The sequence below is a fragment of the Rana temporaria genome, chromosome 2 (genome assembly GCF_905171775.1).
Source record: "Rana temporaria chromosome 2, aRanTem1.1, whole genome shotgun sequence".
Taxonomy (NCBI): domain Eukaryota; kingdom Metazoa; phylum Chordata; class Amphibia; order Anura; family Ranidae; genus Rana; species Rana temporaria.
In genome coordinates this window covers 133403980-133419329 of record NC_053490.1, presented here as the reverse complement: position 1 = coordinate 133419329, position 15350 = coordinate 133403980, and the positions used below count along the sequence as shown (strand labels likewise).

The 15350-nt window shown below is 41.3% G+C and overlaps 1 protein-coding gene across 3 annotated transcripts in view; it reads left to right on the top strand.

Moving 5' to 3' along the window:
- The window catches only part of ESYT1 (extended synaptotagmin 1), a 168680-nt gene that overhangs the window by 127899 nt on the left and 25431 nt on the right, over positions 1-15350 (top strand). For all 3 annotated transcript variants that reach the window (XM_040341095.1, XM_040341093.1, XM_040341096.1), the window contains exons 19-26: positions 1831-2007; positions 2092-2174; positions 2788-2836; positions 8958-9047; positions 12253-12348; positions 12465-12536; positions 14325-14411; positions 14509-14649. In XM_040341095.1, the coding sequence (XP_040197029.1) occupies positions 1831-2007; positions 2092-2174; positions 2788-2836; positions 8958-9047; positions 12253-12348; positions 12465-12536; positions 14325-14411; positions 14509-14649 (795 nt within the window). The remainder of the gene's footprint in view (positions 1-1830; positions 2008-2091; positions 2175-2787; positions 2837-8957; positions 9048-12252; positions 12349-12464; positions 12537-14324; positions 14412-14508; positions 14650-15350) is intronic.

Here is a 15350-nt window from a genome sequence, read left to right as displayed (position 1 = left end):
TAGGAACAGCTAAATTAGACAAGCAAATACATATGTAAGCTGCAATGGCCACATCACAGCACCCTAGTTTACTGCTAAATGAGAATTGATGTATCTACAGACAGGGCCGCCATCAGGGGGGTACAGGCAGTACACCTGTAAGGGGCCGGGATGGCAACCCCCCTTTTTTGTATTTATTTTTTTTAATAAAAAATAGAAAATGTTTTAATATATATATTTTTATTAAAGGGCCCAGAGGTCCCCAGGGCCCCGGATGACAAACCCCCCCCCCCTTTTTTTTAAATATTTTTTTTTATATATTTTTTTCTTTCTTTCTTTTTTTAATTTTTATTTTATTTTATATATATATATATAATATTAAAGGGCCCAGAGGGCCCCGGATGGCGACCCCCTTTTTTTAAAAAAAAAACATTACATTTTTTCATATATTTTTTTTTTTTTTATATATTTTTTTTTTCTTTCTTTTTTTTTTTCTTCTTTTTTATATATATATATATATATATATATATATATATATATATATATATATCATTTTTTTTTTCCGTTTTTTATTAAAGGGCCCAGAGGTCCCCAGGGCTCCGGATGGCAACCTCCCTTTAAATAATTATTTTTTTTTTTACTTTTTTTTTTATATATGTATTTATTTTAATTAAAGGGCCCCGGATGGCAACCCCCCCCCCTCTTTTTTTTATTTATTTTTTATAAATTTGATTTTTTTTGTTTTTTTTAATTAAAGGGCCCAGAGGTTTATTTTTTTATTTTTATTAAAGGGCCCAGAGGTCCCTAGGGCCCCAGATGGCAACCCCCCCTTTTTTTTTTATAAAATAAATAAATACTTTTTTTATATATTTTTTTTATTTCTTTTTATTAAAGGGCCCAGAGGTCCCCAGGGGCCCCGGATTGCTAACACCCCCCCCCCCCCCCCCTTATTTTTATAATTTTTTTTATATATATATATATATATATATACATTTTTCCTTATTTCTTTTTTTTTTTTGTAAAGGTTCCCCTCCCCCCGATTCTCAATTTTCTTAATTAGCGGCAACCCCCCACTTCTCAATTCGCGGCAGCCCCTCCGCTTCTTAATTTCAGGCGGCAGCACTCCCCCCCCCCCCCCCTTCTCAATTTCAGGCGGCAGCACTCCCCCCCCGTTTCTCTGCTCCAGGGGGCCCATGCCTGAAGCTGTGTAAGGGGCCCCATAATTCCTGATGGCGGCCCTGTCTACAGACATAAGAGAACAGCTGCCAGACTGGGCAATTGTCTCATGTCTTCGGGGCAGCCACAGATGTTTACAGACAAAGATGACAAATCTCAGCCAAAATGTCTGACAGTAACCTGTTCTCGTGTATATAAATTGCTTTATATCTGTTCAATGAGTGCAAACAAAATATAAATACCTATTGATCCTACAGGAAATCCAGTGCTGTCCTGTGCACTCTGCATTGTTATCCCAAATAATGTAATTGGCCCTGCCAAAGTTATCTGTGTAAACTACAGAACACCTCCTCCCTATGTTAGAACGACAAGGTGGGTGGAAGATGTTCTGTCGTCTTAACACGCTTCTTCTTCCACGGCAACAACACTGCTCCTCCGTAGATACAGTGGGGGTAGTAAACATTGTCATCCTAGGACAGCAACTATGTTAACTGGCAGGATCACCAGGTGAAAATAAAAGGAAATGCAGTCTAAAGGAAGGGAGGCTAATATAGCCACCCATCTAAGGACTAGTAAACTGAAGTGTATTACAATTTAGATACACTTTTTTAATATTTTTGGTTTAATGTAAATAGAGAAACTGTACAACTTTTCTGATGCTTGTTTTTTTTACAGAATGTGCTTCGTGTGTATTTGCTTGAAGCTGAAAACCTGATTGCGAAGGATAACTTCATGGGTGGCATGATTAAAGGGAAGTCTGATCCTTATGTAGTGGTCCGAGCTGGTGGCAAATCGGTACAGACCAGAGTGATAAAGGAAAACTTGAATCCTCGCTGGGACCAAGCATTTGAGGTATTGTCTCCCACCATTTTCATTTCCACACTAGGGAGGTTTGTATCTGTACACGTAATGACAAGTCATGCATTTTTCCTGCAGATCCTGGTCACTGATGTCCCTGGACAGGATATTGAGTTTCAAGTGTTTGATAAAGATATTGACAAAGATGATTTCCTTGGAAGGTAAGTGCTATCTTATCTTTGGAAGAGAAAAAGTAACACTATGCTAGCATTTAATGCAAGAAAAATTGTATAGGTATATACTGGTAAAGGCTGGTACACACGGGCCCAATATGGGCTGGTTTAACAGAAATCAGCCGACATTCGGGCAATGTGTACAGCAGCCTGTTTCTGTCGAATGGGAATGCTGGAAAAACAGCAGCCGCTCTGCATCCGATGGCAGCCAATGACTGACCGGTGTGTTCTGGCGGGGGGGGGTCCCCCTGTCGGAACACAATAGCACAATGGGAAGATCTCTGTTCTTGCATTGCATATTTAGTACACAAGCTCCTTAGTTTGTTTGTTTTTTTGTTCAGTCTGATGGGTTGAAAAAAAAAATGTGCCACCTGTACCAGGCATTAGAAAAAGCAGTCTGCACTCAGTAAGATAATCTAATTCTACATGGTTCCACTTTTTAGTTTGCTTACTGTTTTTTTTTTTTTATGGAAATACTTTTAGAATTTTGAGGTTTTTTTGGACAAATAAAACCAATTTCTTGGTATCTTTAGTTTTAATATCTATTATTATATATTTTTTAGTTTGTGTTCTGTTTTGACACTTCTTCCTCCTATTTCAGGTGTAAAGTCCCAGTGAAGTCGGTTCTTAAACAGAAAACCATTGATGAGGTAATGTTTTGTTTTCTTAGTAATCTTATTTCAGAACTCTGAAACAGTGGGGAATGTGTCCTCAAGCAACTGTGACGAAAGTTTGACAAGATGTGTAATTAGAATTTGTTGCATAAATATATACACCTCAGGGGCTTTTATGTTTGCATTATAGTTATTTGTTAATATTATCAGTAGTCCTAACACTTTGGGGTGTATAGTTAAAAACGTTATCGTATGGATGTCTTAAGAATTTGCAAACGCACAATGAAAGGTCACCGTGTTTGTAACATGATTTTTTCCTGGGATTGTTGGCTCCATCTAGTGGCCATAATGCAGTTTTTAATATTTTATTGAGGTATTTCAGAAAGATTCCACATCATGGCCACCAGATGGAGCTGACAGTTTAAGGAGATAATTACAGTATATTACAAACAATATGGGAATCATTAATTGTGCTTGTGTGAGTTCTTAAAGCGGAGGTTCACCGGTAATATGCTCTTTTTACCCTTAGATGCATGCTCATTTAGTCTAGGGGAATCGGCTAGTTTTAAAATCCGAGCATTACTTACCGTTGTAGAGGGCGATCTTCTCCGCCACTTCCGGGTATGGGTCTTCGGGACTGGGCGTTCCTTCTTGATTGACAGGCATCCGAAAGGGTTCCGACGGTCGCATCCATCGCGTCACGATTTTCCGAAAGTAGCCGAATGTCGGTGCGCAGGCGCAGTATAGAGCCGCACCGACGTTCGGCTTCTTTCGGCTACTCGTGACGCGATGGATGCGACCGTCGGAAGCCTGTCGGAAGACTGTCAATCAAGAAGGAACGCCCACTCCCGAAGACCCATACCCGGAAGTGGCGGAGAAGATCGCCCTCTACAACGGTAAGTAATGCTTGGATTTTAAAACAACTAGCCGATTCCCCTAGACTAAATGAGCATGCATCTAAGGGTATCAAAGGTTAAAAAAACATTTATGGGAGAACCCCCTCTTTAAAGTGGAATTCCAGCCTACCACTAACTATGCTTGAAAATGCTCCCTCCCCCTCACCTATCCTGCCTAACCTGTGTAAAAAAAAAAAAAAGATATAAATACTTACCTATTTTTAGTCCACTCCAGTGTGGTCACATGATTCCCTGTGTCAGTGAGCGGTGGCTGTAGGGGGCGAGGTTTGAGCGCTCGAGAACAACTGGGAATTCTGGAAGTGGTGACGTCACTCAAGCTCCCATGCCCCAGCAATTGTCAGTGCCCCCTCCTATCCCCTGCAGCCGCCACTCACTGACACAGGGGAGCCAGAGCTGCGAGATCACATGGCCAGAGTGTACGGAAAATAGATAAGCACACACATTTTTTACACAGGTTAGGCAGGATAGGTAGCAGCAGGAGGGGGCTGGGAACATTTCTAAGCATATATCTACAATTTAAACATTATACCCAGGACTTTAAATGAGGCGCATTACTTACTGTACATGAATAATACACATGATTGTAAATGTATTACACCATATATACAGATCACAGTAAAATTTAATTAAAAACAATATTGAGCTGATTTGTAGTAATTTAATATATCAACACAAGAGGTATTACAATATAAATTCATCCATAATTGTAATATCATTTTGAAAATACAGTCCAGATATTAGTACATGATTGTAAATATTAAACAAAAATTAACAAATCGGCTTGTAATGGCCTGTACCCATGGTCAGAAAATCGCACAAAAAATACAGTTTTCGAAGCGATTGTGTGATAATCTGATCATTAGTACAAAACTTTTGAGAGACGATCACGACAGTTCATCCGATATTATCCGATGGTACAAGCACGAAAACGTTTCTTGTACGATACCAGATCGTACGATTTTAATTTAATCCGTACAGTTGTCGTTTGAAAATACAACATAACACATTACATCACTTCCGAATTTTTGTTCTGTCGTTACGAGAGTTTTCGTAACTTTGGTAAACTCTCTTCATTTTTGATATGGAGACTAGTATACAAAAAAAAAACTGACGATCGGCGTATCTCCTGAGGAATATGCTAATTTGGTATTTACGCCGATTCAGAAACGTATGCCCCGCCGGCGCATTTTTTTACGTCGTTTACGTTAGGCTGTTTTCGGCATATAGTTTCCCCTGCTTTATGAGGCGTAGCTAATGTTAAGTATGGCCGTCGTTCCCGCGCCGAGTTTTAAAAATTTTACGTCATTTGCGTAAGTCGTTCGCGAATAGGGCTGGACGTCATTTACGTTCACGTCGAATCCAGTACGTCCTTGCGGCGTAGTTTGGCACAATGCACACTGGGATATTTTACGGACGACGCATGCGCCGTTAAAAAAAACGTCAAAACCGCGGGGTCAAGTAAAATTTAAATAAAACACGCCCCCAACATCTCCATTTGAATTAGGCGGGCTTACGCCGCAGCACATACGTTACACCGCCGTAACTAAGGGCGCAAGTTCTTTCTGCATACGGAAATTGCGCCCAAAGTAACGGCGGCGTAACGTAACAAAGAGATACGTTACGCCAGAAGAAAGATGCGATCATCTTTCTGAATCTAGCCTATTGTGTGTACCAGGTATAAGAATAAACAAAAGAAAAGCAAAAGGTCGAGAGCAGTCGAGGTGTCGTCCTCTCCCAGCCCCACCTGTCCACAGACAGATTTTGGAACCCACGGTTGCCAAGTTTTATCAGACTGAACTTATTGTGGAGGGTACATATTAAGTTATCATTACTCATGATCCAAATAAATTTTTGTTTACCATGGTCAAATGTTGTTATCCACTGGTTCCACTATTGTGCAAAAGCTATCCTAGTGGCTAATATCGTATAGAAAATGAAACCGTAAATGTTTTTAGGAAAGACATTATCTAATTTTTGGAAAAGAGCAGTCTCTGGTTTTCTGGCAGTGTGCACCCCCGTTACTTAGCAAACTATATAAAAGTCCTAATCCAGAACCTAGTCACTTTCGGGCATTGCCACCAAATTATTATTATTATTATTATTATACAGGATTTATATAGCGCCAACAGTTTACGCAGCGCTTTACAACATCAGGGAAGACATTATAGTTACAATACAATTTAATACAGGAATGATCAGAGGGCCCTGCTCGTTAGAGCTCACAATCTAGAAGGGAGGGTGAAGTGGAACAGAGGGTAGTAGATGTGGGGGGTGATCAGGTGGGCAAAGTTAAAATACAGTTGTTAGGTGTGGGTAGGATAGGCTTCTCTGAAGAGGGTTTTCAGGGATCCTCGAAAAGCTGAAAGAGAAGGAGATAGACGGATAGTTTGGGGTAAGGAGTTCCATAGGTTCCCCAAATGTATACAGTTCTTAAAAAATTGGGACGTAGCCTTGCACATTCATCCTGGCTATCCTAGTCAGAACCATATACAGTGAGGGAAAAGGGTATTTGATGCGCTGCTGATTTTGTATGTTTGCCCACTGACAAATGATCAGTCTGTAATTTTAATTGTAGGTTTATTTTAACAGTGAGAGACAGAATAGCAAAAAAACACATTTCAAAAAAGTTATAAATTCATTTGCATTTTAATGAGTGAAATAAGTATTTGATCTCCTATCAATCGGCAAGATTTCTGGCTCCCAGGTGTCTTCTATACAGGTAACGAGCTGAGATTAGAAGCACTCTCAAGAGAGTGCTCCTAATCCCAGCTTGTTACCTGTATAAAAGACACCTGTCCACAGAAGCAATCAATTAAAGCGGATGTGCCATGGGAACAAAATATTAAAAGTCAGCAGCTACAAATACTGCAGCTGCTGACTTTTAATATTAGGACACTTACCTGTCCTGGAGTCCAGCGCCGATCGCAGCAGAGCACGAGCGATCGCTCGTCACTCTGCTGCTCCCCCCGCCATCCACGCTGAGGGAACCAGGAAGTGAAGCGCTGCGGCTTCACTGCCCGGTTCCCTACGGCGCATGCGCGAGTCGCGCTGCGCCCGCCGATTGGCTCACACGCTGTGTGCTGGGAGCCGAGTGTTCCCAGCACACAACGGGCGACAGACGGGATGTGACGGAATGCCCGTCTTTCGCCCGTATCGTGTGGCCGGAAGTGGGTGCAAATACCTGTCTTTAGACAGGTGTCTGCACCCCCCTCCCCCCTGAAAGGTGTCAAATGTGACACCGGAGGGGGGGAGGGTTCCGATCAGCGGGACTCCACTTTAGGGTGGAGGACCGCTTTAAAGCGGGAGTTCACCCAAAAAAAAAATTTCAACATTACATTCAGCCGAGTTGTCCTAATGACAATCAGCTGTTTTTTTTTTTTTTTTTTTTCGTACATACCGACTTTCACCGCCGCTCCGGGTATGTCATCTTCGGGACTGGACGTTCCTATCTGATTGACAGGCTTCCGACCGTCGCATACAGCGCGTCAAGGGTTGGCGAAAGAAGCCAAACGTTGACGTTCGGCTTCTTTCGGCAACTTGTGACGCACAGTATGCGACGGTCAGAAGCCTGTCAATCAGATAGGAACGCCCAGTCCCGCACAAGACATACCCGGAAGCGGCGGTGAAGGTCGGTATGTACGAAAAAAAAAAAAAAAACAGCCGATTGTCATTAGGACAACTCGGCTGATTGTAATGTTAAAAATTTATTTTTTGGGTGAACCTCCACTTTAATCAGATTCCAAGCTCTCCACCATGGCCAAGACCAAAGCGCTGTCCAAGGATGTCGGGGAGAAGTTTGTAGACCTACACAAGGCTGGAATGGGCTACAAGACCATCGCCAAGCAGCTTGGTGAGAGGGGGACAACAGTTGGTGCGATTATTCACTAATGGTGAATACACCATATAACTCAATCTCCCTTGGTCTGGGGCTCCATGCAAGATGTCACCTCGTGGAGTTTTAATGATCATGAGAGCTGTGAGGACTCAGCCCAGAACTACACGGGAGGATCTTGTCAATGATCTCAAGGCAGCTGGGACTATAATCACCAAGAAAACAATTGGTAACACACTACACAGTGAAGGACTGAAATCCTGCAGCACCCACAATGCCCCCCTGCTCAAGAAAGAACATGTACAGGACCGTCTGAAGTTTGCTATTGAACATCTGAATGATTCAGAGGAGAACTGGGTGAAAGTGTTGTGGTCAGATGAGACCAAAATTGAGCTCTTTGGCATCAACCCAACTCGCCGTGTTTGGAGGGGTAGGAATGCTGCCTATGACCCCAAGAACACCATCCCCACCATCAAACATGGAGCTGTAAACATTATGCTTTGGGGGTGTTTTTCTGCTGAGACAGGACAACTTCACAGCATTAAAGAAACGATTGACGGGGCCATGTATCATCAAATATTGTGTGAGAACCTCAGCCAGGTTTTGTTGTTATTCTGTCTCTCACTGGTAAAATAAACCTATCATTAAAATGAAAGACTGATCAATTCTCTGTCAGTGGGCAAACATACAAAATCAGCAGGGGATCAAATACTTTTTTCCCTCACTGTACCATTGCAGTAAGAATGTTTTTCCTGTAAAAGTAAAATGAACATTGGTTTTTACACCTTATGCAGTCTTCGAATGCTTGCTCCAATTGCCATTTTAGTTCACCTGTGCATGAATAGTCACCAATGCAGCTGCAGGGCTGTAAATAATCTTGTTTTTTCATTGGTAGAAACAATGGTCATATGCTTTTGTTTCCTTGAAAAGTTTTATATTACAGACCCATCATTATACCTTACAGAAACCTGTTTAGTATGTTCTTTATATGTTTTCTGGACATCACAGTGACCCAGTGTAGTGTTAGATGGCCCTCTGACCCCGACTAAGCAGATAATTATTGGTTATGGATTGCTGTCACTGTGCTTCTTCAGAAGCTCCATCAACCTGAACAAGCCTGGGGATATGCAGGAAGGTTGTGTCAGCAGGACCTGACCATGCATTTAATGATCTTCTAATAACAAACTGGGCTTTGCTACTTTAACTTATTGCAGGACAAACAGTCAACCACACAAATTCTAAGTAGGATACATAACAAACTATTGTATCACCATACATATGCCTTTTATACTGCCTGTCCCTCCCTAGTGCTCTAAAATATATAGATTGTTTTAATATGATGCTTTGTTTCAAATCTGTGTAGTGTTATTATATAGCATGTAACCGTCTAGTATGTTCTCACTCTCAGTGGTTGCCCTTGGAGGAAGTGAAGTCAGGAAAACTGCATGTAAAAGTAGAGTGCCTGTCGCATCCTACTGATGCTGCTCAACTAGAACAGGTAATGCAGTGTGCCTCCGCCATTCATTTATATAATACTTGCCTACTGTTTTCTGTCTGCTGTTGTAATATGTACTTGCTGTCTTCAGCTTTGAGCGTGTAGTCTTGCCTCTGCTTTTTTCCAATCCTATACTCCCCCTGCACAGTCCATGTTAATGGTAATATTCTAGCCTTTGTTCTGATAAAATATTCTATCTACCCTAATACTCTCTCATCATCCATTCCCCAGTCTGTTAATACTTTCCTACTGTACTTTGCCTGTTCTGATAATAATATTGTGTCTTGTTTCTGTTCCTATGATACTTTCCCATCGCCTACAGCTTGCACTGATATTCTCGCCCCCCACCATCCATCTATTCTCATTATTCTTTCTCATTGTCATGCAATTCTTCAGTTACCAATTTCCCACTGTTTTCTGCCTATCCTGATTTTGCTAAGGTCGGCCATAGACTGGTTGAATCTTTGCTGGTTCAACAGGACACGCTGAGATTCGAACCATGTATGGGCAAGCTGAATGTACCAAATTGATCGATCCATCAATTAGGGTACAACCAGCCTGCTGGATTTAGCATGTGATTATCGCTATCGGCTGGTATAGGCTCTAGCAAAAAGAATACAATGGCTCGATGGGACAGATTCCCCTGTCAGCACTGTCTGTGTTGATGGGGGAATCCAGCAAAATTCTTTCCTGCAACCACGGGTTGCAGGAAAGAAATTTGCTCTGTGTATGGGCTGCTTAAATACTCTTCAGCTTGCTTCTGCCTGTTCTTATAATACTTTCCTAATGTCTCCTGTCTATTCTTCTAGGAATCTTCCACTGTCTCATCTTTTCTTATAATGCTATCTGATAATAATCTTTCTCATCTTTCCCTGTCTGCTCTGATAATGCTGTTTCCTGCTGTCTTCTGTCTATTTCAATAATACTCTCCTGCTGCTTTCTGTTCTTCCTGTGGTCTCCTGCATGTTGTGATAACGATCTCTGTGCTCTCCTGCATGTTGTGATAACGATCTCTGTGCTCTCCTGCATGTTGGGATAATGATCTCTGTGGTCTCCTGCATGTTGGGATAACGATCTCTGTGCTCTCCTGCATGTTGTGATTCCGATCTCTGTGGTCTCCTGCATGTTGGGATAGTGATCTCTGTGCTCTCCTGCATGTTGGGATAGTGATCTCTGTGCTCTCCTGCATGTTGGGATAACAATCTTCTGTGGTCTCCTGCATGTTGGGATAACAATCTCAAAGTCTGCCTGCTCTGATATTACCCTTTCCTGCTTTTCCTACAATTCGTCTTGTGCTTGTTCTGAAAAAGACAATAGGAAAAGTATTATCGAAACACTGAAAAACCATCTTGAAAGTACTTTCTGGTCTAATGATCTTCTCCTGCCTTGTCTGATAATAATGATACTGTTTGGCTGTCTTGTCTGTTCTGAAAATACTCTTATGCTGTATTCTGTGTAGTCTGTCTATGGTACAGTCAGGTGCATAAATATTGGGACATCGACACAATTCTAATCTTTCTGGCTCTATACACCACCACAATGGATTTGATTTGAAATAAAAACAAACAAAATGTGCTTTAACTGCAGACTTTCAGCTTTAATTTGAAGGTATTTACATCCAAATTAGGGGAACGGTGTAGGAATTACAACAGTTTGTATATGTGCCTCCCATATTTTTTAAGGGACCAAAAGTAATGGAACAGATTAACAATCATAAATCAAACTTTCATTTTTTACTACTTGGTTGCAAATCCCTTGCAGTCAATTACAGCCTGAAGTCTGGAACGCATAGACATCACCAGACACTGGGTTTCATCCCTGGTGATGCTCTGCCAGGCCTCTAATGCAACTGTCTTCAGTTCCTGCTTGTTCTTGGGGCATTTTCCCTTCAGTTTTGTCTTCAGCAAGTGAAATGCATGCTCAATCGGATTCAGGTCGGGTGATTGACTTGGCCATTTCAGAACATTCCACTTCTTTCCCTTAAAAAACTCTCTGGTTGCTTTCGCAGTATGCTTCGGGTCATTGTCCATCTGTACTGTGAAGCACCGTCCAATGAGTTCTGAAGCATTTGGCTGAATAGGAGCATATAATATTGCCCGAAACACTTCAGAATTCATCCTGCTTCTTTTGTCAGCAGTGACATCATCAATAAATACAAGAGAACCAGTTCTATTGGCAGCCATACATGCCCACGCCATGACACTACCACCACCATGCTTCACTGATGAGGTGGTATGCTTTGGATCATGAGCAATTTCTTTCCTTCTCCATACTCTTCTCTTCCCATCACTCTGGTACAAGTTGATCTTGGTCTCATCTGTCCATAGGATGTTGTTCCAGAACTGTGAAGGCTTTTTTAGATGTTGCTTGGCAAACTCTAATCTGGCCTTCCTGTTTGTGAGGCTCATCAATGGTTGACATCTTGTGGTGAACCCTCTGTATTCACTCTTTTGTGAAGTCTTCTCTTGATTGTTGACTTTCACACACATACACCTACCTCCTGGAGAGTGTTCTTGATCTGGCCAACTTTTGTGAAGGGTGTTTTTTTCACCAGGGAAAGAATTCTTCGGTCATCCACCACTGTTGTTTTCCGTGGTTTTCCAGGTCTTTTGGTGTTGCTGAGCTCACCGGTGCATTCTTTCTTTTTAAGGATGTTCCAAACAGTTGATTTGGCCACACCTAATGTTTTTGCCATCTCTGATGGGTTTGTTTTGTTTTTTCAGCCTAATGATGGCTTGCTTCACTGATAGTGACAGCTTTTTGGATCTCATATTGAGAGTTAATAGCAACAGATTCAAAATGCAAATAGCACACTTAAAATGAACTCTGTACCTTTTATCTGCTCCTTGTTAATGGGATAATGAGGGAATAGCACACACCTGGCCATGGAACAGCTGAGCAGCCAATTGTCCCATTACTTTTGGTCCCTTAAAAAGTAGGAGGCACATATACAAACTGTTGTAATTCCTACACCGTTCACCTGATTTGGATGTAAATACCCTCAAATTAAAGCTGAAAGTCTGCAGTTAAAGCACGTCTTGTTCGTTTAATTTCAAATCCATTGTGGTGGTGTATAGAGCCAAAAAGATTAGAATTGTGTCAATGTCCCAATATTTATGGACCTGACTGTATGTAGTGTGCTCTCCTGTGTTTCTCCTGTATGTGAAATAGATTGTGACAATCAACAAGTGAACTTTTTACATTTTAGGTTCTTATGGTGAACAACCTGTCTCAGCCAGCAAATAGTGACGAGTTCTCAAGTGCCCTTCTAAGTGTCTATCTGGAAAGTGCCGTTAACCTGCCAGTAAGATCATACGTTTTTTTGGATCTTTTTTTTTTTTGTTTCATTCAATGTTTTTTTTTTTGCAGCTTCCTATTTTTTCTGTGCATCACAAATATATTTCTCTCTGTGCTTAATAGATGAAGAAGGGAGTCAAGCCCCCAACAGCAAGCGCAGAGATAACTGTTAGGAAATCTACCTACAAAACCAAGGTATTTTCGAGTGGAAATCTGTGCCATTTTTACACTCATTTTCTATTGATACTCCTTATACAGTATATGGATCCAAACATTTCAGGCATTTGACGTAAAGGTCAGTATCATGGGAAAATTAGATTATGTGGGAGTTGAAAGTGTGTGCAGTGATATTGGCCAAGCTGAGCTGAAAAGGTGAGGTTAATTAAATAACTGTGCATTTTACAGATGGGGCTTTGACAATAAAAGATGGAACATGAATATCTCAGTTTTGTTCCGGTGAAACTTTAGGTACTGTTCAGATATGCACAAATAGATGACTGAGAGGTAGTTGAAAATGAGTTTTAGAATGGACATTATCTGAATATAACTGGTGTTGGAGGCTGTTTGTAGAAATAAATGTACTCAGAATGCTAGGGTAGATAAAGTACTGAGGTGATTAAACCATCGGGGTATACCAACATAGACAGGAGTGGAAAATTATTATTATTATACACTATTTATATAGCGCCAACAGTTTACGCATTGATTTACAATGTAGAGGGGGGACAGCACAATTACAGTACAATACAGAAGGTAAAGGAGGACCCTGCTCATAGAGCTTACATTCTAATGGGAGGGGGTGGTGGTACAAAAGGTAATGGCTGCAGAGAATGATTTGTTGGGGGTGGCAAATAATATTTTATGTAGAACTTTAAAAAAAGACCTTGAACAACTGGTCTGCTTAATATCACATTATAAATAAGAGGGCAGTGACATGAATATGAACTGGTTGGAGACTTTTTTAAGAGCAGAAAATGGTCAGCAGTGTTAAATGCAAAGAGATTAGCAAAAACGCAAACACCAGTCACCTCTTGATTTTAAAATGATTGTTATTTAAAAAAAATGTCTCCTTCCCCCACAAGCCGAACCCCACCACCAATACCCCCCCCCCCCCCACCGAGCCGCTTGCTGTGGGAGAACTTGTGTGGGCTCACTCCTAAGCCAGCTCTGTGTGTCCATAGACACATAGAGCGCAGTTTGGCACTGCCCCCTGCTCCCTCCCCACTGACTGTGATCAACAGTAGCAGGAGCCAATAGAGGGAGAGAACCAAGAGAGCCGCCACTCTCGTGCACAGTGCAGGATCACGATCAGGCTCAGGTAAGTATAGGGGGTTTGGGGGGAGCTGAAATCAGAAGATAAGGTATGCTGACAGTGGGGACTTTCTACTGTCAGAATACACTTGATCACAATTTTTTTTCCAACAGGGCCTTTCAACAAGAGTCAATCTAATGATCCACACATGGATTGAATCTTCTCTGATCCCTGCTGAATCTGCCAATGATTTGCAACCCTTTTCATCTGCTAAACTTTTTGGCAAGCATTTTTGTAGTAAGAACCAGATTTGTTTTATGAATTACCATTGTGATTAAAATAGAAAATAACTTTGTTGTACAAAAAAATTGGACAAAAGGCTTGCAGCTGTCCAGGAACTTGTGGTTTGGAAACAGAGGTGTAAGTTATAAAGGGGAACAGCTTACTGTTCCCGTAAAATGGACCTAGCCTTGATAGTCACATTTGATATAATTGTTAGCATTATCAAATAGTATTTTAAGGGAAAAAGTCCCTCTTGTAGAATACTGCTGCTTCAGAGCTCCTTCATGTGATCTAAAATCTAGGCACAGAGAACATGATATCTGGCTGCCAGGAACATTGCGTTTTTTAAATCAATGCATAGGTCTGGCTGATTAAAATGGTAGCTAACTAGAAAATGGGCAGCTCCAATTTATTTCTGTTAGTGAGTGGTGTGTGGTTGCCTTTTTTAGGTCGCATCAAAAAGTAGCAGTCCAGTCTGGGAAGAAAACTTTGTATTCCTTGTCAAGAATCCCAGTACGGAAGTTCTGCAGGTTAATGTGAGTATGATGCTTGCTTGTTTAGTACAATTCTGCAATGTCATCAGTTTTACTTTTTCAACCACTGATTACGGTATATTGTTGTGTTTTCCTAAAGGTGCGGGATGAGGCCAGTAAGTCCTTGGGGTATTTGACAATGCCACTGTCTGATCTTCTGACTGCTGATTGTTTCACTGTTGATGGCTGGTTCCCTCTGAATTCATCTGAAGCTGAAATTCTCATGAGAGCTCAGTTGAGGGTGAGTGGATGATTATCAATCTAAATTTCAAGATATTGATCTCTCATTCAGTTTTTTTTTTTTTTGCATGTGCTACTGATTACTGTTTTGGTTTGATAGACCTGGACACCATCCACACTGAGGGTGTCTGTGTGGCTTTTTTCTTTCTCTGTTTCTTTCTCTGTTAACAACATTTCCACCAAGCATCATTCACAGGTTTCATAGCTAAGGTTTGAATATTTGCGCTGGTCCATAGTTTGCAATGCAGCTGTTGATTCCTGATCAGCACAGGTCTGTGAAAAGTGCTTAAGGGAGGATAAAGTCTGTAGAAGAAAGTAAATCCATGTAACACGGGGGTGACTTGACCACATCTGGGGCCTGGATTTGTGAGGCAGTGACTCTTACCGCTATGGTTTATTCGTCTTGAGTAACATATATTGTATATGATTAATTATCCAATTAAAGTGGACCTTCACTTTATAGTTGTCACTTTTTATAGTTGTCAAAAAAAAAGAAAAAGAGGGGGGATATCTGTTTTCAGAGCCTAGGTGAAAATGACATGTCCCAGATGCAGGAAGCCTCCTCTGATATCCATGTCTTGTATTCCTTATTCACGCCTCATTCAGATGGGCACTGGATCCTGTACTGTGTTCGACCGGTGTTTGTTTTGGGGTCTGCATCTGCGTGCAGGCAGCCCATTAAAGTGGATGCAGACACAGCAG